This window comes from Carlito syrichta, unplaced genomic scaffold, assembly GCF_000164805.1.
Source record: "Carlito syrichta isolate Samal-C Ts95f unplaced genomic scaffold, Tarsius_syrichta-2.0.1 Scaffold301868, whole genome shotgun sequence".
Lineage (NCBI taxonomy): Eukaryota > Metazoa > Chordata > Mammalia > Primates > Tarsiidae > Carlito > Carlito syrichta.
Genome location: NW_007245964.1, coordinates 187,644 through 210,910, shown reverse-complemented (window position 1 = coordinate 210,910; position 23,267 = coordinate 187,644). Strand labels below are relative to the sequence as shown.

Genomic DNA, 23,267 nt, shown 5'->3' with positions numbered 1-23,267 from the left:
AGGATTGACAGTGGTGGGAATCTATGAGGGAGGATGGGGAGGGCAAGGGTGGTGGGATTAATGGTAGTCAATATCTGTCTGGGGACGGGGGGACACCCCTTATCAACAAGAGTGCCTGAACGATGCATATTTGTATACCTAACCCTTAACTGTACCCCACAATTTTAAAATAAAAAATACGTTTAAAAAAAAAAAGCATAAGACCCCCCCACCAAAAAAAAAAAAGAATCTCTAAGCTAAGAGAAAGATGAGAGGAGAAGTTGTCAGAAATTCTTATAAAACCCTTAGGTTCCTCAAAATGGGAACTATGGCCTGGATTTAGGACATTTGAGAATTGAGTATTCTCAGGTTAATACTTTATAACTAAAAGTGTTTATTCTTACTATATAAATTTTCAGGATTTGATTGAAAAACAATTATTGATCAATTGTTATGTGATGATCTGCTTTAACAAAGCATTTGTGGAAGAGGTAATCAGTTTTTGTCATGTTATACTGAATTTTTTTCTGATATTAATAGTTTTTAAAGTACTTGATTACTGTAAGACATAACACAGGTAAATGGATATGCTTGAGTGATATTTTATGTTGGCTCTTGCAGTGACCCAAAAGTTGCATGTTTATTTATTCTGTAGTATGCCTTTTCTTATAATTTAATTTACTTGTAATTATACAAATATTAAAACTATTTTGTTGAAAAATCTAAAATAAAATGGTAACAGATAAAGTAAAATCCCTCTGTGATACTCCATTCCTTCCTCCTTCCCCATACACTCACTGCTTATGTTTGGATGGGGTTTGTTGCTTTTTAACTTTTGAAGTAATTTAAAACTTATAGAAAAATTACGAATGAATTTTCAGGCTGGGCACAGTGGCTCATGCCTGTAGTTCCAACACTTTGAGAGGCGAAGGTGGGAGGATAATTTGATGCCAGGAGTTTGAGACCAGCCTGGGCAATGTAATGAGACCTCATCTCTACAAAAAAACTAGAAAATTAGCCAGATGTGATGGCGCATGACTTTAGTCCTAGCTATTCAGGAGTCTGAGGCAGGACAGTCACTTGAGCCCAAGAGTTCGAAGTTGCAGTGAGCTTTGATCTCGCCACTGCACTCCAGTCTGGGCAACAGAGTAATACCCTTATCAAAAAAATAAAATAATCCTGCGCCTTTGGGAGGCTGAGGTGAGTGAATTGCCTGAGCCCGCAGGTTCGAGACCCGCCTGGGCAGCAAGACCTCATCTCTACAATAAATCAAAAAATCAGCTGGGCGTGGTAGCGCATGCCTGTAATTCTGGCTACTCGGAAGGCTGAGGCGGAAGGATCGCTGGAGCCCAGCAGGTCGAGGCTGCGGTGGCCGGGAGCGGCCACTGCACTCCAGTCTGGGCGACAGAGTGAGACTCCAACTCAAAAAATAAATAAATAAATAAGTAAATAAATAAATAAAAAAGATCTGTATTTCTGTATATCCTTCACCAGCTTTCCATACATTTTGCATTAAAGTAGTACAATTACCAAAATTAAGGTATTAATTAACATTGGTACTTATATCAACTAAACTTCATTTCACTTAGTATAATTTTTCTGATTCAATATTCTGTTTAGGATCACACATTGATTTTAGATGTCACATCTCCTTAGTTTTCTCTGATTTGTCATAGTTTTTCAGTCTTTCATAACTTTGACTCTTTTAAAGAGTTGTATATTTTGTAGAATGTCCCTCAATGTGGATTTGTCTGATGCTTTCCCTTTATTAGATTCAGATGATGCATTTCTGCCCACAGTACAACAGTGTTGTGCCTTTTTAGTATGTCATTTCTGGGGCTATTTGAAATCAGCATGCCTTTTTTTTTTTGATAATGTTAATCTTGATCACCTGATTTAAGGTGGTGTCTGCCAGGTTTCTCAGCTGTGAAGCTGTTTTTCTTCCTTTATAATTAATATCAGAGTTCTATGGGTTATAATCTAATATTATTACTTATTTTGTTGCTAAAATTGTTCCAGCTTTGGAAATTGAGAGGGAATATTAGAAAAATAAGAGTAAAGACAAATTAATAGGTAGCAAGTAAGTATGTGTAAATAATTATGCAGGTAAGTTTAAATGACTGTAAAGAATGTTGCTCTGAATCTTAAAGTTTTTAAAAAGGTGGGACAAACTGCACGACCGGGACATTTCTTGAAACAATCATAGAGCTAAGATTGGAGGGCAACCCACCTGAAATCCAGGGAGACTTGTGCTGACAGGGAAAGACAGGTGAGCACTGGCTTACCTGGGGCAGACACAACTGGAAATGGGTAAGATTTCAGCTTATGGAGGACAAATGTGGGCAGGTAAGAGTGGAGAACCCCTGAGGCAACAAACAGAGGAGAACTTGAACTCTGCGTAGGCTTCTTCCTCTATAGGTTGGATGTGGCAGCCAGAGCCCTGAGAAAGTATCTTGGTGCAGGCCTGAAGGAGGGGAACAGCAGTTACCATGGAATGGAAACAAAATATTTCCTGAATTTTTCTTCTCTATCTGCCCTATGTAGCAAAAAACATAAATTGAGGAAGAGGAGCTACATCAACGATTGTCCTTAGAACACTCCAAAACCACTGGGTGGGGAGAGGGAGGAAAAAAAGAACCTGGAGGAAGGCAGAGTTGGGAGAGAACTATAGAAGAGGAGCACTTCTGCTGGGCTCGGTGGCTCAGCCTGTAATCTCGTGCCTTGGGAGGCCGAGGTGAGTGAATTCCCTGAGTCCGCGGGTTTGAGACCCGCCTGGGCAACTTGGCGAGACCTCATCTCTACAATAAATCAAAAATGAGCCGGGTGTGGTAGCGCGCGCCTGTGGTTCCAGCTACTTGGAAGGCGGAGGCGGAAGGATCCCTGGAGCCCAGCAGGCCGAGGTTGCGGTGGCTGGGAGTGGCCTACTGCACTCCAGTCCAGTCTGGGTGACAGAGTGAGACTCTGACTCAAAAAAAAAAAAAAAAATTAGCCGCGTGTGGTAGCGTGCGCCTGTAGTTCCAGCTACTTGGAAAGCTGAGGCAGAAGGATCGCCGGAGCCCAGCAGGTCGAGGCTGCGGTGGCCGGGAGCGGCCACTGTACTCCAGTCTGGGCGACTGAGTGAGACTCCAACTCAAAAAAAAAAAAAAGAAGAGGAGCACTTCTGAGATTCAGGCATACAGATTCTGATTAACACAGGCCTGATTAGCAAAGCAAAATACAACCCCAATCTAGACCCCAACTCCCTAACAAATGTCTAGTACAAGTAGCAGCTGAGTATGGATGAGAAGCTCATCTGATGGACCCCCGAAGAGGGAAAGCATAAAGCTGAGGGTGGAGCAGACATTAAGAAGGAACATCTGGCCCACCTGAAGCAAAGTTATACCTGGAGAAGTTTGACGCCTGTGGTGCACTGTGGGTAACTATTGCAACAATAAACTTCAAATCAGCCTAACACCTGATTGGATTAACCCAACTGCTATATGAAAAACCTAGCCCATTGCCAAGTATAGAAATTATTTAACTTAGCCTCTACTGTCGTACCCAAGATGTCCAGACATCAATAAAATATGAGACAAAGGAAAAGGTAGAGGAAACAACATGTGTAAAAGAACCAGAGTACCAGAAGCAGCTGTAGTTATGGCACAGGTGTTGGAACAATCTGATGAGGACTTTTACAATAATTGATTAATATGTCAAAATCTGTATTATCTGTGGCTGTATAATACGTTATCACAAAACGCAGCAGCTTAAAACCCTGGTAAGCTTTCTGGAGGCTTTATTGTTTGATTGAAAGGATTTGTGAGACTCAACCTTAATCTCTTTAAAGTGTCTTTTATGTGACTGTTTTGAGGTATCAACTTTGATCTCTCTGATGTCTTAACAGAACTTTCACCCTTGGCCTTATCCCTTGAGCATGTTTTTCCTAGTGGTATCTTTAATTTGGAATTTCCAAATTTTAAATTTGGAATATTTTAAATTAAGGTATTTCTTAAATTTAGCATGCTTTTCTCTACAGACAAAGTGAAGATATTTGAAACCATGAAGTCCTGGTTTATTTTGGTTTAATAATCTTTCCTTTAGTTTACCTTTCTCTTTTCCCAGTTTACTATAAGCTCCAAGAAGAAAACAGGCAGCACCTTCGACCTGTACTAGGAAATCTCCTTCAGCATGTCAGTCACCCAGTTAATTAGGTACTACATTTAATTGAAGTGGTGAGGGCGGACATATTTAGCTTGTTTCTGAACATGGGAAAACATTCAATCTTTCAATATGAACTTTGATGTTAGGTGTGTTTTTTTATAGATGACCTTTATTAGGTTGAAGAAGTTCCCTTCTCTTTTTATTTATTGAGTGTGTGTGTGTGTGTGTGTGTGTGTTTAATCATGAATTGCTATTGAATTTTTCAAATACTTTCTGCATCTACTTAGTTGATCATGTGGTTTTTGTCACTTATTATGTTGATATGGTATATTCTATTAATTGATTTCTGAATCTTAAACCAACTTTGCATTCCTGGGATAAATCCCAATTGGTCACCATGTACAATCCTTTTTTTATGTACCTGGATTCTGCTTGCTAGTATTTTGTTGAGTATTTTTTACATTTACGAGAGATATTTGTCTGTAGTTCTTCAAGCCCTTTTGGACATAGATTGCTATGTTTGTGATTCCTGAAATCACTTGTGTTCCTTTAGGCAGTGCATTATAAATAACAGCCAAATGTTAAAAGGTGTAAAGAAGGAGTTAAGATGATTTGATTGACATATTTCTTAATGATGAACTCTCTTCTTTTTTACAATATAATTTATTTGAAAACAATATGATTTTTTTCTGTTTGCATACTCTGGAGTCTGTTCGTTCCTTCTCTAAATCTTACCCACTAAGTTGATATTCACAATTTACAAAATGCAACCAGCATACCCAGTTCCCAAGTGGGAGATAGTAATTAGAGGAAAAAACTTAACTGATTGAACATTAGGTAAGCTGTAATTCTGTTTGGAATAGAACATTTGCTGACTTGACTTTGTCTTTCACATTAGTGTAAACGTACCCGTATCTGGAGTATATGGAAGAATTACAGGAGTATGGCCAAATGCAGTGGTGTACCTATAATCCCAGCCACTGTGAAGGCTGAGGTGGGAGGATTACTTGTGGTCAGGAGTTCAAGAGCAACCTGGGCAGCATAGCAAGACTCCATGTCTTAAAAAATAGAAGCTTGTTGGGTGTGGTAGTACATGCATATTGTCCCAGCTACTTGGGAGACTGAGGCAGGAGGATTGCTTGAGCCCAGGAGTTCAAGGTTACAGTGAGCCACATTGCACCATTCTACTCAGGCCTGGGCAGCAGAGTGAGACTCCATCTCTTAAAAAAAAAAATGTCAGGGATATGCAAAGCCATAAAATGAATCTCTTTCTAGAACATTAGTTTTACTACAAAATTTAGAATAGTTGAGTATGGGAACACTTTTTATATTAAAGTGAACAAGATTTTTTTTTTATGGAAGAGAATACAAAATGCAGAGATATTTAAGGTAAAGCATAAAACTTCAAAGAAATTCAGTACTTTAGGCATAATTTTCAGCCCCACCACCCAACTCTAAGCATGTGGATTCTCCTTCTTGTTAGATAGAGTACCTTTTGTGGAAAGTGTTGAGAAATACTCTCAGGCATTATATAAATGCTGACAATGGTGATTTCTTATTTTATGAACAGTTATTGTCCTTCTTGTAAATATTTAACCTATACTGGATATATCCTCTGGCCAGAGTTTTAACCTTTTTATTCTATATTCATATACTTCCCTTTTCTGTGTTTAGTTTTTCATTTTGTTAACTTTTGTAGTCCCCCCTTTTTTGTGAGAGGTATGTTCCAAGACCTGCAGTGGACAGCTAAAACTCTATTATGCATTTTCCTACACGTACATACCTATGATAAAGTTAAGTTTATAAATTAGGCACAGTACAAGATTAACAACGGTAATAAGTAGAACAGTTATAATGTACTGTGATAAAAGTTAAATAAGGATGACTTGAACACCAGCACTGCAATACAGTCTAATAACCCAAACAGCTACTCCTAAGTGACTATGGATGTGGACCGTACATAGGGTGGATACACTAGCCAAAGGGACAACTCACATCCCAGGCAGGATGGAGTGGGCTGGCCCTAGATTTTATCATGCTACTATGAAGGACACACAATTTAAAACTTAAGAATTGTTTACTTCTGGCTGGGCTAGGTGACTCAGCCTGTAATTCCAGCACTTTGGGAGGCTGAAGTGAGTGAATTGCCTGAGCCTACAGGTTCAGATCAGCCCAGACAACTTGACGGGACCTCATCTCTACAATAAATCAGATTAGCTTTGCGTGGGAGCGTACTCCTGTAGTTCCAGCTACTTGGAAGGCTGAGGTGGAAGGATATCGGAGCCCAGCTGGTCAATACTGGGATGGCCATGAGTGTGCCACTGTTCTCCAGCCTGGGCGACAGAATGAGACTCCAACTCAAAAAAAAAAAAAAAAAAAGAATTGTTTACTTCCACAATTTTCCATGTAATGTTTACAGCCCACTGTTAGCCTCAGGTGACTGTAACTGAGGAAAGTGAAGCCGTGTGTAAGTGGGGACTAACTACTGTCTTCTAGAATGAGGTAGAGAATTTGGTTTTTTAATGTTACTTTGTAGTCTGAGAATGCTTAGATAAAAAAATATAGATCATGATACCACATATTTTCTTGTATGTCCACTTCATTTGAAATATTGAACATAAGAACAGAGCTCATAGTAGATATCAAACCTTGAGTTTACATGATTGACAGGTCCTCTGCATTAAAATCCGTAGTAATATACTTGCTCATATTAACTATGCTAATGGACCACAAAGAAGCCATGTGTGTCTTTAGACAGGACTAGAGAAGAAGTGTTGCCCTTTGTTCTTAATACAGCTTGTTAATTTTATAGCCTTCCAGAACATAATCATTGCTAAAGGGTAGTTGCATAGCATAGTAACAGAAAAGATTAAAAAATAAAGCCTTGTTTAATAACCTAGCAACAAACCTTTCAAACACACCCCAGAAACGAAATTTAGAAAAGAGTGATTTTATGTATCTTTAAGTTTTACAAGAAGCTCATCACAGACTGGCATTCTGGAATATGCCTTTGTGCCCACTGATCCCTAGTGGTCTGATGATCTTTGCCCTTGCTGATCCTAGAGGTTTAATGGATCTCCTTCAAGCAAATGAGTAAATACTGGAGTATACCTGTATGTGCTGACCTGACTGGGCTTTGTAGATAATCTCAGCATCTAGATTAAACAGGTCAGTTTTGCAATCTATTTTTTGGTTACTGTTTGTCATGATCCTATAGCATTGCTTAGTGAAGAAACAAATCTTTGTGGCGTTTTTCATATTTATATGTGGCCTTTGTGAATGGGACTGAAACCACAGAAAACCATTTATTAGATCCCTTTTGGATACCCTGCACTGAATATCGTGATGATATTTTCCTAAAATATTTTAAAATACATAAGTGAAAATAAATGTTCTCTTATCTACTTATGGATTTTCCTCTTCAGTTATGGCTTCAAGAATTTACCAGTCTAAACAGGGAGAGATTTTGCTACATATTTTTTCACCTTGACAATGTTTATTCTCTCCTCTCAATACAGATTTAGTATTTCTAATCCAAAAATCCAAAGTGTTTCAGAATTCGAGATTTTTTGAATACCAGCATGATGCCAAAAGCAGAAAATTTCACACCTGACCCCATGTGACAGAGATTACAGTCCAAATGCAGGGGTACAACAAAGTTTACTCAGCTTGTGTCCCCAAGGAATAAAGCCCCTCCACCCACCTGCAGCCATGATACAGCGTTCTCCAGCACGCCCAGATTCACCACACCAGAACACCCACAAGGGGAAGTAATAAAATGTCATGTGCACAGGGCAGGCTTCTTATGATGCCCTCAGGGGCCAAGAATGCATACAGTACTCACTGTGTGTGTGTGTGTGTGTGTGTTTTATTCTCTGCTCTATTGGAAATCTGAAACACTTCTGGTCCCAAGCACTTCAGATAAGGGCTACTTGACCTGTGTATAGCAGCACTTATTACTTCATCTTTGTTTTATGAAAAATCCTACAGATTCATTCTTTCTTTCTTTTGCATTTATGTAGTCTCATGCCAAATTTCACATCTTTATGCTTCCCTTATCTGCTTCTTCCTCTGTCATCCTATGGGCACAGATTTTGCCTAAATTATAGTATTATAAGCCTTGTTCCCTGCCCAAAGGTTTGATAACTTCTTTCTTACTTCTTTACAAATGCTCTGCATATTTATAAAGGGCATACATGTAGTCAAGATATTTATAATATAATGAAGGAAATTCTAAAACTTCAGTCAGAAAGGCTTTTTAGAGTTGTCTAGTCTTTCCTTTCTGAGTGAGAGTAATGATGCCCAGGGATATAAGCAGACTTTGTCAAAGCTACTTTGAAAGTTGTTAGTTCAAGTGTGCTTGAGAGCAATGGCAGGAAAAGGAAAGGCATTATAGAGCAGTAGGAACAGGGAGGCAGGATAACCTTATAAGAGAGTATAAACCCTCTTCAGAGGTGCATATGTGTTTAGTTGTCTGGATTCTTTGTAAATGTATTAGTCTTTGAGATTACCCTCTTTGAAAGAAGAGCCTGGGTCCCATTCATGCACCTAGTGGTAAGCTAAACATAAAAATATAGGTTGGAGAAATGACTACGATGCCATAATAAGCCAGAAAAACTAAACCTATTCACTGACTACTACTGTGTGCTCTGTGCTTTCACAGAAATTATTTCAAAGAAAAATTACAATCAACTCTTGAACATTTAAGATTCTGATTTCCGTTGTTATCTTATTAATTTCAATATCTCTACCAGAGGGCAGGCACCATGGAATTCATGTTATACAGAAGTTGCTCTGGTAGAGTAGGGATCTGAGGAAAGTAAGTTCAGTAGCTCAAACAAAAGATTTAGATTCCCTGTGGATTTCACTTACATCGTCCCTGTGATCTTGTGGGATAAAGGTGTTGCATCTTCTTTGGAGGAATAGAAATTCTCTGTTACCAGTAACAGAAAAATTCAGGGTTAATGTCTCTGCACACAGAATAGCATGAAAATTAGAGTTGTCCTAATATATACTTCAGTGAATTTTAGTGTTGGTGATGGTGTTCAGGACTTTTTTTTTTTTTTTTAAGGTTTTATTCTTCCTCTGTTCTTTTGTCAGATACCATCACTTTGGTTTGGTTAAGTTGGAATGCTTTTCAGAGTTAAACATTAATATACAGATTTTTGTGCTCAATGTTTTATCTTTGTTATTCTTTTTTGGACTAAAAATAAATGTAGCACAGACCTTCCTTTATGTTAATACATCTTTTTATTTTGGTCCATTTATTTATATTCTACTAAGGAATGCAGAGCATCAGTACCCAGAAAAAAAGTAAAGTTGCCTATGTATATTTAGTAAAATATTTTAAAATATATGTTGTTCATTTCATTGGTAGGATTTAAACAAAAGTATAGAAAAGGTCTAAATAAAAGTCAATTGGTTGTGCCAGTTTGATAATGAAAAAGTGAAACCTTGTTTTAAAAATTGGAATATTTTTCTGTCCTAGATTATAATTTGGCACTTGTATTCTGCATAGGACTTTCTGTATTGAAGGTATTTCTGATGATTGGAAATACTCTTAATGTAAAAATTACATGGATATTTTATTACAAAGCTGAGGAAGACTGCCTTATAAGATATAAAATTAAAAAACAACTTCAGGCCAGGCACAGTGGCTCATGCTTGTAATCTCAGCACTTTGGGAGACTGAGGTGGGAGGATTGCTTGAGCCAGGAATTCAAGACCAGTCTAGGAAACACAGCGAGTCCTTGTCACTACAAAATAATTAAAAAATTAACTGGGCATGGTAGCATGTGCCTGTAGTGCTAGCTACTCAGGAGGCTGAGATGGAAGGATTGCCTGAGCCCAGGTGGTCAAGGCTATGGTGAGCTATGATCCTGCCACTGCAGCCTGGGTGACAGAGTGAGACTCAGACTCAAAAAAAAAAGAAAGAAACCAATAAAGCAAAACAGAGTGTCCCTGAAGAATTCAGCATATCTTTGAAAAAAAAAATCTAGTTTTGGTAAACTGGAGCTGTAGGTACATATTTAATTTTATTCTGATAGGCTTTTTTTTTCATATTTGTATTTCTTTCAGAGTAAGTGAGGAAAAGGAAGTGACAGAAGAGCGACTGAAAGCTGAGCAGGAATCATTTGAAAAGAAGATCAGGCAGTTGGAAGAACAGAATGAACTAATCATCAAAGAAAGGGAAGATATCCTTTTTGAAAGTCCTCTTTTTTAACGTGCATCATGTTTGACTATTTCATGAAGAAAATGTAAACTCCAGAGAAATAATTGTTCTAATTTATAACAGGGAGTAAATCTGCATTTGCTGCCATTTCCAGGCAATCAGAAGACACTTAACAGCATGTGCTGTTGCTTCCTTTGTGCTTGATAAGGCCACCCAGCTGTTGTGCTGCTGCTGTAATGCTGCAAAGCACATATCTGTCAACCAAAAAAGACAATAAGAAATTGGGCATTAAAATGTAGTGTTGGAACTTTATCAAATTCTGTCCCACTACTGTAAAGCTTTGGCAGTCCTAAGGAATTCTATTCTGAAATCATAACAGTTTTTAAAAAATCCTTTGTAATATATAGGTTTTATAATTGATATGTGTTTACACTGCAGTGTAAAACCATCAAACAATTCTCATGGAGCAGAAAACTATTGAGTTTAGGACTAGAAGGGTGTGTGTGTGTGTGTGTGTGTGTGTGTGTGTGTGTGTGTAGCATTGTTTGTAAGAAAGTAAAGTAAAAACATATTTTAGGGATATGTGAGTTAAAATAAGCATATTTCTGAAAGCAGTGGCATTGATGTAGAAGAGAAGTGACTGTCCCTGAGTTACAGTGATGGATCCGCCATCTATCCTGAATAGATGTATGAGAATGCCTGAAAGAACCATTGTCCTTATTGGCAGTATTATAATTAACTTGATTATCAATAATTATTTCAAAGATGGTCATACATTGACTGTAACTAAGCCTGAATACCAGAGAAATGGGAGCATAAAGATAAATTAATTAGTTTGAAAAACACAAGACTATAACTATTAAAAAGAGTCCTGAACTTTTATTTTCCAATCAGTGGACATTCATGATAGGAAATTAATATTCTCAGCATTCTCATATTTGACTTGCTCAGGAGAACATTAAGCAGGCTTATTTGACTCCACACTCCTAAAGAAGTACTTTTTTGGATAATTATCTCTGGCCTTCTCTTTTCTTTGCCCACTTTGACTTCGTTGCCCTCAGATGTTAACCCTCAGGCTAGACAGTCTTTTGTGTTTTTCTTCCTGCTACTTTTCTGTCTAGGTTTAAAGGAGTGCTGTTTAGTCAGAGTTCACAACAAAGTGCTCAGCAGTTTTATTCTTTCACTTACTTCTCAGGAGGAGTAGTGACTCAGGACTCTAGCACTTCCAAAAAATGGTAGATTAGGAATGCTTTTATTTGCAACAAAAATTCAATTTACAAGACCTATCATTTCTCATATAACAAGAACTCTGGAGATGATGACCTCTGGCATTGATTCAGTGGCTTGAAGTTTGCAGTGCTGGCAACTCTACAATTCTATTTTTTTTCTAATGATTGCTCCAGTTCCAGGCATTACATTTGCATTAAGACAGGCAGAAGAGGGGGAAAAGGTCCTGGCACTTGTGACTTTCTCCTTTTTAGAACATAAAAACTCTGGAAAGCACCCCCTGATCCCCACCCAGTATTCCTTTATGTGATATTTATGGTCCTGAACTTTATTATATGGCCATGCTAAGCTGCAAAGGAGGCTGAGATATCATTTAGTTTGTCCAGCTTGTATAGTGAGAGGCAGCAAGGGAGAGGAGGCTTGGGAATGAAGTCAGCCTTCAACTCTGGTAGCAGACGTAGAAGAGAGAGAATTTACTTTTTCTATAGAGAGCAAGTGGTGAAACCTTGACCTTCTTGGGACAAAAGGTGTGTCTAGCATCCAGTAGAATTGGGATGAGTTGGGGAAAGAAGGTGAGAGAGATTGATAGTGGACAATTTAGAAAACCTGGCCACAGTTAGAGTGGGTCCTTGTTTGGTAAAATGATTTAAAAAATTCTGTGGCTACTTCGAAAAGTAGAATCTAATTTCATTGCACTATTATATTTAGCACTCTGTGGGTCAAGGTTAGTTCAGTCAGTGCTGAAGCACTCTAAACTTAGCATGTCTATGAATGGTTTCTTCTGTCAGGCTAAACATTAAGATACCCCGGGTGACTGTAGTGATACTGTTTTTCATGTTTTCCCCATGTTAGCCGAGGGGTCAGCACAGTACCACCATGGGCCAAATCCAGCAGGGGCTGACTCAGTTCAGCCACACCCTTTCCTTTATGTGTTTGTGTCTGCATTTATGGACCAGCCGCAGTGCCATTGCAGCAAAGACCCTGTGGCTCTCCTAGCCTGAAATATTTACTATTTGATCCTTTCCAGAAAGAGTATGCTGACTCATGAGCTATCTCATAAGCTTAAAAAGGAAAAGAAAAGGCATAAAATAGAGTCAGATACTTCAACGTGCGGCGTAGACTGATTTTACATATGGTAAAAAGAAACTTGGCTTGAGCATATATTTCTTTATTATGAATGAAGATTGGAGTAAATGGTTTTGACCGTTATAAAAAATTAAATGATTGGGTAATATAATTGGTTTAAGATTTTTGTAATCACCAAAAGAACTTTTTGTCAAATGAGAGAGAAAGGAAGACATGATTTTTATTTATTTTTTTTTAATTACTTTTTATTTTTTTTGAGTTGGACTCTCACTCTGTCGCCCAGACTGGAGTGCAGTGGCCGCTCCCGGCCACCGCAGCCTCGACCTGCTGGGCTCTGGCAATCCTTCTGCCTCAGCCTTCCAAGTAGCTGGAATTACAGGCATGTGTTACCACGCCTGGCTGGTTTTTTTTTTTTTGGATTTATTTTAGTGATGAAGTCTCGCTGCCCAGGCAATCCACTCACTTCAGCCTCCCAAAGGCGCGGGATTACAGGCTGAGCCACCGAGCCCAGCTAAGACATGATTTTTAAAAATGACATCAATGATTTTTATTCCAAGTAGATTGCTCAGGTACAAATCTCTTTTACCAGAATAAACCTGTCAAAGGTTAATATAGATGATTTTACAGTACATAAAACGCTATAAAACTTAGAAACATAAAATGAGGTTATAATTTAAAACAATATAATTTTAACTACGAATACATTTACCTATCATACATGAATGATTCAGATTCTTTCATGTACATGAAATCAGATAATTTCAGATCATTTTAAAGTCTGTTTCAGTGTAGGAAGCTATATCCATGAATTCTGGTTTTTGGCATTTTAAAGATAGGTTATACCACATTTATGGATTTCTTTGTTTTAAAAGTTCTAATAACTTGATTTATTAATCAACTGTACAAATACAGACCATTGCCTTAGTAAAAAGGAAAAGATATTTTACATGTTTGCATTAGGATCAGACTTTTGAAGGATTTATTCTTAAAGAAAATTGGGAATTTATTATTAAAATATAACAACTGGTAATTTTCATTCTTTAAACAAAGAAAGCTTGTTTCCCGAGAACTTAACCATGTAAATGAATATGTCATTTACACAGCCAAGCAGTCTGATGAACATAGTAGATTTTTGCCTGTCTGAGTGAGTGTGAAAGCAAAGATAAATCTGAAACTTAACGAGAAATATGTCCAATGACAATTCTGAGACATGTTGGCATGTAATAGTATAAGACACAGAAGATATAGCCATTAGAAAAGTTGATTAATATTTGATGAGCTAATTGTATATCTAGAACATTTGACTCTGATCAACAGTGGTATCAAAAGCTCACAGAAGGAAAGTACTAAGATCTAATGATTGCTGACTTTACTTTTAACTGGCGTAGCCAGGGTAGTGGCAATGAAGAAAGCATGGTGGGCTTTAGAACCAGAATCCAGTTTCAGCACTGACTAGCTTGTCTGACCCCTTGGGAACATTTTCTGAGTCTCTTTTTTCATCTATAGTATATGAATAACTAATAATGCCTTCTTGCAGACCTATTGAAATTTGATAGACTCTTTATGTGTGTAAAGAACCCAGCCGTGCCGTATGTTTAGTGGGCACCAGCTGAAATGACAATTCTCATTTTTACCGTTATTAATATGGATGAGGGATGGGTTGCCCAGTCCCTCTGTTTCTCATTTCTTTGCCTTTGTTTGTTGGGGTTTTGATGGTTTTCTTTAGGTTTGCAAGTGCTTGGGCTGCTTAGAGGCCCAATGGAAGAGTGAAAGGGATCTGTGCTCTGCTTTATCTTTGCATCTCTATGATTGGGGACACTTGTACCATTTGTGCCTGCTGAGTGGTGACTAGGGTACTCTTATTCTCATTTTACAGATGAAGATTCAGGTCTAGAGAGGTAATGAAACAGCCCCATTGCAGAGCTAAGAGTGAAATCTTTTGACACCAAGTATTGTGCTTTTTTCTTTCTTATTTATTTATTTATTTTTATTGTTTTGAGTCAGAGTCTCACTCTGTCACCCAGTCATGGTTACTACAGCCTCAACCTGCTGGGCTCAGGTGATCCTCCAACTGCAGCCTTCCAAGTAGCTAGACTATAGGTACATGCCCCCACTCCTGGCTAATTTTTGTTCTTGTTGTAGAGATGAGGTCTTGCCATGCTACCCAGGCTGGTCACAATATTGTGTTTATTCCACTATTCCAAATTATTCTGCTGTAGTGAGTGATATAAATATCAATGAGCCCAACCTTTCTAGACTGCTTCTTAGTTAAAGCACAATTTTATACAAATTTGTAATATATTTTACAGTGCTTTTTATCCAAAGCTTGTTAAACATTTGTTTTGATACTCAAAAAGGTATACCCTAAAATCCGGATATGTAGAATGTTCTAGCAGTTTTCCTGTATTTTGACTTTTCCATTTAGTCACCAAGTTTTTCCCTTTTTTCTCTGAAATATTATTCTTTGCTGTTTTCACTGTCACCTCATTTTGTTCCTGTATTACTGTATGGTGTCCTTGTGTCCCTGTCTCCATTCTCTCCAACTGTCCTTTGAGTTCATTCCATTAATGCTGCCAGATTAATCTTTCTTAAGGACTGTTTCTATTATATCACTTACTTTTTTATACCTTTCACACTATTTGCTTCTTATGGCTTAAAGGATCAAATGCATATTCTTGATTTTGGCATTCAGACCCTCCATTACTGATGTCAAAAAACACGTGACCTTTATTTTGATAGTCCTCTTGTGTCGTCCCTACACACCAGCTGGGAAAGACTCATTGATTTTTTTTTTTTTTTTCCTACTTACTATGGCTTATTTCTGTTTCTTTGTCATTGCTCCTTTTACTGGCTTCCTTCATCAAGATTTCTTTAAAATATCTTCCCCAATACATTTTTTAAATAGTATTTGAGTCTTAGCACTCATACCTGTACCAACCATCCTAACTTGTGTGTCTTTTTATGGTTATTTGGCAACTGTGGTACACTTGCAAAAGTCCTGAGTTTTTAGTAAGAAAGCTTAGAAGAGCCTCTTGGATACTTTATACCTTTGTGTCTTTGAATACAGGAGCATTTCAATGACGTTCTAGAAGAATAAGAATGACTTGCTTTAGGCTTGAGTAGGGTGAGAAAGTGAAGACTGTGAAGAAAAGGAGGTATTTTCTAGCCAAAGGGCATCTGTTTGAAGGAATGTTTTTTATTTTAAGCTGGAAGAGATTTTAAAGATCTGCTTTATGATTTCAGTTTTTGTTCTGTGAGAATGAGACAAATCTTTAAAAAAAATTCTAATTAATTTATCTAACTACTAAACTTATATTTTTTGAAGTACAGTGAGAGGGGATTAGGCTTTTCAGCCCCTTTACCCTCTATTCCAGGCTTAGCAAAGTTCATCTATTTATGTTTGAATTTACTATTTTAGCATTTACTATGGACAGAATTGTTTGCCTTCAAAATTTATGCATCAGAACACTAATGCTCAATGGGACTGTAGCTGAAGATAGGGTCTTTAGAAGGTAAAGTTAAATGAGGCCATAGTTGTGGGGTCCTCAATAAGGCTATAGGACTGTGGCCTTGTAAGAAGAGAGAGATCTCTTCCCCACACCACACATTCGCCTTGCACCTCAACCTGCGTGAGGCCACAGATAGAAGGTAGCAGTATAAAAGCCAGGAAGAGAGCCCTTACCAGAAGCCAAACTCTGCCAGACCTTATGCTGGACTTTGTAGTCTCCAGAACCATAAGCAAAAAAAATTTCTATTTAAATGCTTCAGTTTATGGTATTTTGTTATGGCAGTCTGAGTAGACTTAGACAGTATTTAAGTATTTAACATGTACTTACTTCTTTGGTATTTTTAATTCTTTTTTATTTTATTTTATTTTATTATTTATTTATTTTTTGAGTTGGAGTCTCACTCTGTTGCCCAGACTGGAGTGCAGTGGCCGCTCCCGGCCACTGCAGCCTCGACCTGCTGGGCTCCGGCGATCCTTCCGCCTCAGCCTTCCGAGTAGCCAGAATTACAGGCGCGTACTGCCACACCCAGCTAATTTTTTGATTTATTGTAGAGATGAAGTCTCGCCTGCCCAGGCGGGTCACAAACCCACCGGCTCAGGCAATCCACTCACCTCAGCCTCCCAAAGGCGTGGGATTACAGGCTGAGCCACCGAGCCCGGCTGGTATTTTTAATTCTAAGTATAAAGTAAAAAGGCCTTTCAGTATATTTGTAGAAGAGTAGTGTTTCTAATCTTTAGTGTACTTTCAGATGTCATTCTCTGATCACTTCCCTTTATCTTTATTCTCCTTGTTGGGTGTCAACAAATTTTTTAACAATATTTTATTTATTTATTTATCTATTTATTTTTAAGTCAGGGTCTCACTCTGCTGCCCAGGTTGGAGTGTAGTGGCACTATCATGGCTTACCATAGCTTTGAACTCCTGGACTGAAGCATGATCCTCCAGTTTTAACTTCCCGAGTAGCTGGGACTACAGGTACACAACACCATGCCAAGCTAATTTTTGTATTTTTTGTAGAGATGAGGTCTCACTATGTTGCCCAGATTTGTCTTGAGCTCCTGACCTCAAGTAATCATCCCTCTTGGCCTCCCAAAATGCTGAGATTACAGATGTGGGCCACCATACCTGGCTATTGCTTTAAAAATATAATCTGGAATTATTTTTGGATAGGATTTGCTTTTAGAGATCTCTCTGCCCTACTCTCTGAGCCCCTTTTAATATTGTATAATAAATAGATAGTTTAACTTTCCTCGCTTGATTTTTGCTCTGGTTCTTTTGCTTGGTTGATTTCTCTAACTTGCTAGAGGCTCCAAATGTGGAACCTTAGCACCCCCAGAGAGTAACTTGTATGTTGCTTTGTAGTGAGTGATACTAGAATTCAAACACGTGTGGATTGGGGCTTCAAAAACAGCCCTAGTTGCTAAAGTGTTCATTTGTTTTTGATGCCCACATGTCGATAAACTCAGCAGACTGAAATTCAAAAAAGACTTATTTTTCTGTATTTTTGCTTAATTAAAAACTTTTTTTTTAGTAATGTTCTGTACTGGGTAAATGGTACTAAATTTGTGTAGCATCATTTAAAATTACTTTGGAAAGTTTTAACAGTTCTTACATGAAGAAATAGACTTTCAATAAATCAATCTCATCATAATTATTGTTCAGGAGAGTTCATTATTCTGTTTAGCCTTTTACATTACTGATCTCCCTTAAAAGCTGTTCTAGAATAATCTCTTCAGCCAAATCCATTTGCCATACTACAGCTTGTAATTGCTTTTGACTCGAAGAATATAATGAATGACTTTATTATTAATCAGTAGCAAATTTGTCCTAGTGTTCTTCACCTTAGGATGGCCTTCACTTATGAACAGTTAAATTATTCAGATGGTAGTACTATCACTTCAGTTAGAGACTTGTACAATAACATTTCTTTAAAAAAAATTGTTATGCCCAAGATTTTTACATTTCCAAACTCTATAATTTTTTGAAAATAGGAAAGCTAATTATGGTATAGTAATGAAATAATTAGAAGTCAACAAAATATCTGAACTGTGTCTCCCTATAGATAAAGTGGTAAGGCTTGCCACCTCCTCCCAAGTTTTATTATCTTTTCTTAATGCAGACATCTCAGGCTATTGAATATCTTGTTTTCGTCAATTCTTAAGCTTGTTAAGAACTGGGCTAAATAGAGAAAGTCTCTTCTATCCTAACTGTCTCAAGCAGTTTCTTGAATTTCTAAATAATGTTGCCTGGAAAATCCAGATATCTAATGATAATACTTGTGTTTCAGTTGGTCAATTTTTCAAGTGATTGTATGATGTGTATGTTTTATTTTTTGGCCATATACAAACAGATAAACACAGGAAACTGACAAAACAAATCAGAGAGATACAGATTTAGAAGTCTATTCTTCATGTAACATTATGTAGAACTTTAACATGGCAGAGAAGTAATTTGAGATGCTGTTAATGCAGCTTTTTAAAAAAATCATATGGAAAGCAAACCCTGTGGTAAACCTTTAGTTAGTTAGAAACTGGATGTCTCAAATACGATTTACCTCAATGTGTAACATAACAAGAAACACTGTAGTATTTTGGAAAGGGCACCAGAATTCTACTACTTGGTCTTTTGACTAAATTCTGCCTAGAAACTCTGCAAATCTTAATTTCATTGTACTTAACATGTTTATAATATCTGAACTATTTACCACATAAGATGATCAAATGAGTTAAAATATGTAACTTTTTTTAGAACTATAAAGTTCTATAAAAATATAAGATCTATATATTTTTTCTTGCCCTGAAAAAGTTTACAGCATACAAAATGGATGTAGAAGCATATTTGAAAAATCTTTCCAATGTTTTCATTTATTTCAGATGTTGTCTTCTATTTGAAGATTTTTTTTGTCTTTAGAGTCCTCATTCAGATTTCTGTTGCCTAGAGAGTAACTCGCTTTCTAGTTTTTGAAGAGATAACATGTTTGAAACAAAATGTGTTTTGACTATGTGAGAGATCATCCCTTTAAAATTTTTTAAGCAGTTGTTAAGGAAGTTTGTTGCTAAAAGAAGCCAGCTCTGAATTGCTAAGGGGTATCAGCATCATATGTTGTTCTGACTTGGAATGGTAGAGATCTCAAGGAAAGTAATGTAGACATGAAGCTCAAAAGGCAACGATTGGATGAAACCTATATAGGAATGTTTTATGAATAACCTGTGTCAGGATTAGTCTTTCTTGCAAATAACAAGAATGGCCAAAGTGACTAATCAAAACAAGATATGTTTATTTATTTTTCATGTAAAAGTCATCTGGTGCCAGCAATTTGAGGCAAATATGGTGACTTCATAGCTTTTAGTGTGTCATACTTTTTCTGTCTTGGCATTCTAAACTTTAGCCATCATGTGTACATTCTATTCAGCAGGATATAGTCTGTTAATTTTGAAAAGCCTATTCTAAATTTGGTTTTAATTTTATTTTTCAGTTGTTAAACTTAGAAATATAGTTGATTTCCTATCTTTTAACCTTCTAATTCTCATGTATTAATTTTAATAGTTGTTTTACAGATCCTTCAGGACTTTATTTGTAGTCATGTTAATCCTGTCATCTGCAAATGAAAACAATTTTAGTTCCTTTTTTTTTTTTTTGAGTTGGGGTTTCACTCTGTTCACTTTATTACCCAGGCTGCTGTGCAATAGCACAATCTTGACTCACCACAGCCTGGGTAGCTGGGACTACATACAGGTGCTAAGCTATTTTTTTGGTTTTTTTGTAGAGACGAAGTCTTACTATTTTCCCTAAGCTGGTGTTAAACTCCTGGACTCTAGCCATTCTCCCACCTAGGCCTCTCAAAGCACTAGGATTATAGGCATGAGCCACCACACCCAACCCAATTTAATTTCATTTTAATCTTTTTGCCCTTTATTTGTTTTTCTTGCCTTATTGCAATACCTTGAGTTAGGTATTAAGTAGAAGTAATGAGGAAGAACATTCTTTTTTTGTTCCATATTTTAGGGAGAAATACATATTTCATTCTTTTTTTTTGACATACCTGCATTCAGATTAAATATTTCATTCTTAAGTTTGATGTTAGCTGTAGATTTTTACTTTGTGATAGATGCCTTTATGTCACATTGAGGAATTTATCTTTTATTCCTGGTTTGTGAAGAAGTTTTTCTTTTATTGTTTTTCTTTTTAAAATCATGAATGGACATTGCTTTTTCATAGCACATGACCTTCTATTATATATTAATTATCTGTTTCCTTCATAAGACATGATTTCTGGCTTGTGCACTATTATACACTGATAATTTAATACAGTACCTGGTACTCAGTATGTATTTAATAAATACCTGTTACATGAATATATTATTAAGTGAAAGTTGCTTGATCAGAGAATATCTGACTCTTGGGAGAAAATTTGCACTTTATTGCTGAATCTGCATAATCTGTCACTCTACTACCACCTGGTGATAGTATATCTAAATTGCAATAAAAGTTTCTTAGAAGATGAATAAACATGTGAGAACTAAAGCTGCAAATGATTGGACTAGTGTGACAGTTGTAATTTAAAAATTAACATATACTCACTATATATAACAAGACTGTGTTTGAGATTTAGCAGATATATTTCACATTTAGTAGGTGCTGAAATGTTTTCTGTTTCCTGAATGCTAGAAAAGGATGAAGGATCGGTTAAATCACATATGTTAAGGAAACAGAATAAATTGGGAAAGTTGGCAGAAGTAGAATGAGAGCAAAGGCATATATTCTGTATTTGAATTTCTGCTCTGTCAGCATTTCTTTGCTGTAAGATGCCAGCTAAACTTGAATTTTAAAGAACAAGAATTTTTAAAACTTCCCGACACTTGTACTAAATATTAATGTCTAATGCAAGAATGTCTAGCTTGTGGCCAAGCATGAAGTTTAAGGATTGTTCTTAAAAATTTAATCCTTTGGTTACACAGAATATATTGAGACATAAGTGAAGAACTGAGTGGAATTTCTCTGTTGTATCAGAACCAACTTAGAATGAAACCATCCATCTCTACTGTTAGGATTACCGCTATATATTTTCATTTCTTAGCCTTCCTACAAAAAATGGACACTGTGCCAAATATATGTTAGTAAAAGTTTTTAGAAATGCAATTCAAATGCAAAGATTTTCTTATTGATGCTTAAAATGGTCAATCTTGTAAAACATTGATAATTTTACATAAAGGTTAGCCTTTCTTATGATCAAAATACCATGGGGTGATAGTGTTGGAAGTACTGTTTTAGTAATAAAGATTATCATGTGGATAAGTTTCCTACAAGGCCCCATGATGGTAATACCCCCAGATTTTGTCTTTAAAGAAAACTGCTGAGAGGCAATAATTTTTTTTGTATGTGTCCCATTTTCATTAATGCATGGTAATTGATGGAGTTGCAGTGACTTGTAGCAGTAATGAGTTCTAAACATAATAATGCACTCTTTTCTAATAAGTGAGCACTGCTGGGGTTTAAAAGCATACTAAATCAGTTGCTTTAGTATGAATTTATTAGTTTTTTTCAGCATTAGCTTTAATAGTAGTTATTTACATAAGCGTACATCCCATTAACCGCCATCAGGGCTGGAAAACATGCTGAACTGTTCATATTTTCATATAATTATTGAACATAATGGTTTCATTTGCATTTCTAAACAGTGATGTTTCTGTCAGCCTTGGAAATAGTGTCTTTACGCAGTCCCTATTTCACATCCACTTATTTGACATCGTTAAATTTTATGCTAATGTGCTTCCCTAGAATATCATCAGTAGGACAGATGCTTGTGCTTTAATATACAAATCAGGGATGCGTTTCCATCCCCCAAATGGCAAAGGAAATTTTTAAAAATCTGCACTTTTAGATATAGAGCTTGTCTCCATATAAACAGGTTTACAAAATAAAACTTTCAGGGTTAAATGTTATAATCTGGTTGTCTCTTCAAACTGCTTCATTATGAATAACTATATACCTGACTAGGTTTAGTTTTGTTGTCTTGAGTGAGGTGATGAGATTTAGTGAAGATCTTGCTACTTATGAATATTTAGAGTTCTGCTTCTGAAATTTTGATCTTGAGATGCAAGATTTTTAGGCTTTTGAATATATCAGACCACAGTGTTTGTTCTTAAATATTTTCAATATTTTTGTTCCTTTAATCTTCTAACCTAGATTGGAAGCTGTTTTGTCTTTAGTCTTCTAACCTAGATTGGAAGCTGTTTTGTTAATGCTCTTGGGCATCTTCGCTTTTTGTTTGTTCATTGTAAAATTATGAGTCACTTGGGGGAGGTGTGTCAAATGAAGTAGCAGAACTAACGTGGAAGGACAGATTTATGGGAAAACTCTTTGCCTTTGGAGTACTATCAGCTGGCCTCTGTGTGCTATCAGTTTTGTTTCTCCAACATTTGTGGATGCTGTCAATCAGATGGCTGGAAAATATTAAACAAGAGCCACAACTAAAGAATTGTCTCAAGACTTGTTTCGGAACTTTTTGGCAGTGGAAGGGTGGACATGGAGTCCCCACCATGTTTTGGTCTTTGTGGGCCTCTTCTTTTCTTGTGTCTGACAACTCAGGGTAGCATTTTACTATTGACTCTTAATGGATCTGCAGTACTGGAGCTGACTCTGCACAGTTCAAAACGCAAGGTTGACAGTCCAGAAAGATAGGGCAAAGAAGCGGCATTGAGAAGTGTTCTTACCCCAAATTACTTGCTAAAAATATATTAGAACTGATATAGCATAAAACTGATACAGCATAAAAGGATTATTTGGATAGAAATGTTATTCAGCTTAACAGGTCAGGAGGCAGTAAAATTTGTGCAATGACTTTTGTTCTTTGGGGAATTGCCAGGAAAGAAATACGATGAGGGTTGTGAAGAAACTACTATGGAGGTGGAGTTTCATAGCTGTTCATTTTACCCTATCTTTTTCATGATTTTTCTCTATTATCTCTTAAAATAGTCTGAGATTAGTACTTCTCACAGTGATGAGATCTTCTGAACTATCATATTGAACACATTTGGCTTGCCCTTCTATCTAGGGAAAATGTAGCCTTCATTGTTGCCAGATCAGACATCAAATGAAGTAAAACAAAAAAAATCTGATCCAGCCTAATTTATAAGCAGGGCAATATTTTCAGT

The 23,267-nt window shown here is 36.8% G+C and overlaps 1 protein-coding gene across 1 annotated transcript in view; it reads left to right on the top strand.

Moving 5' to 3' along the window:
* KIAA1328 (KIAA1328 ortholog) overlaps positions 1–23,267 on the top strand; it is a 195,104-nt gene that overhangs the window by 20,641 nt on the left and 151,196 nt on the right. Inside the window, exon 5 of the mRNA XM_008055517.2 lies at positions 10,198–10,313. Within this exon, the coding sequence (XP_008053708.1) occupies positions 10,198–10,313 (116 nt within the window). The remainder of the gene's footprint in view (positions 1–10,197; positions 10,314–23,267) is intronic.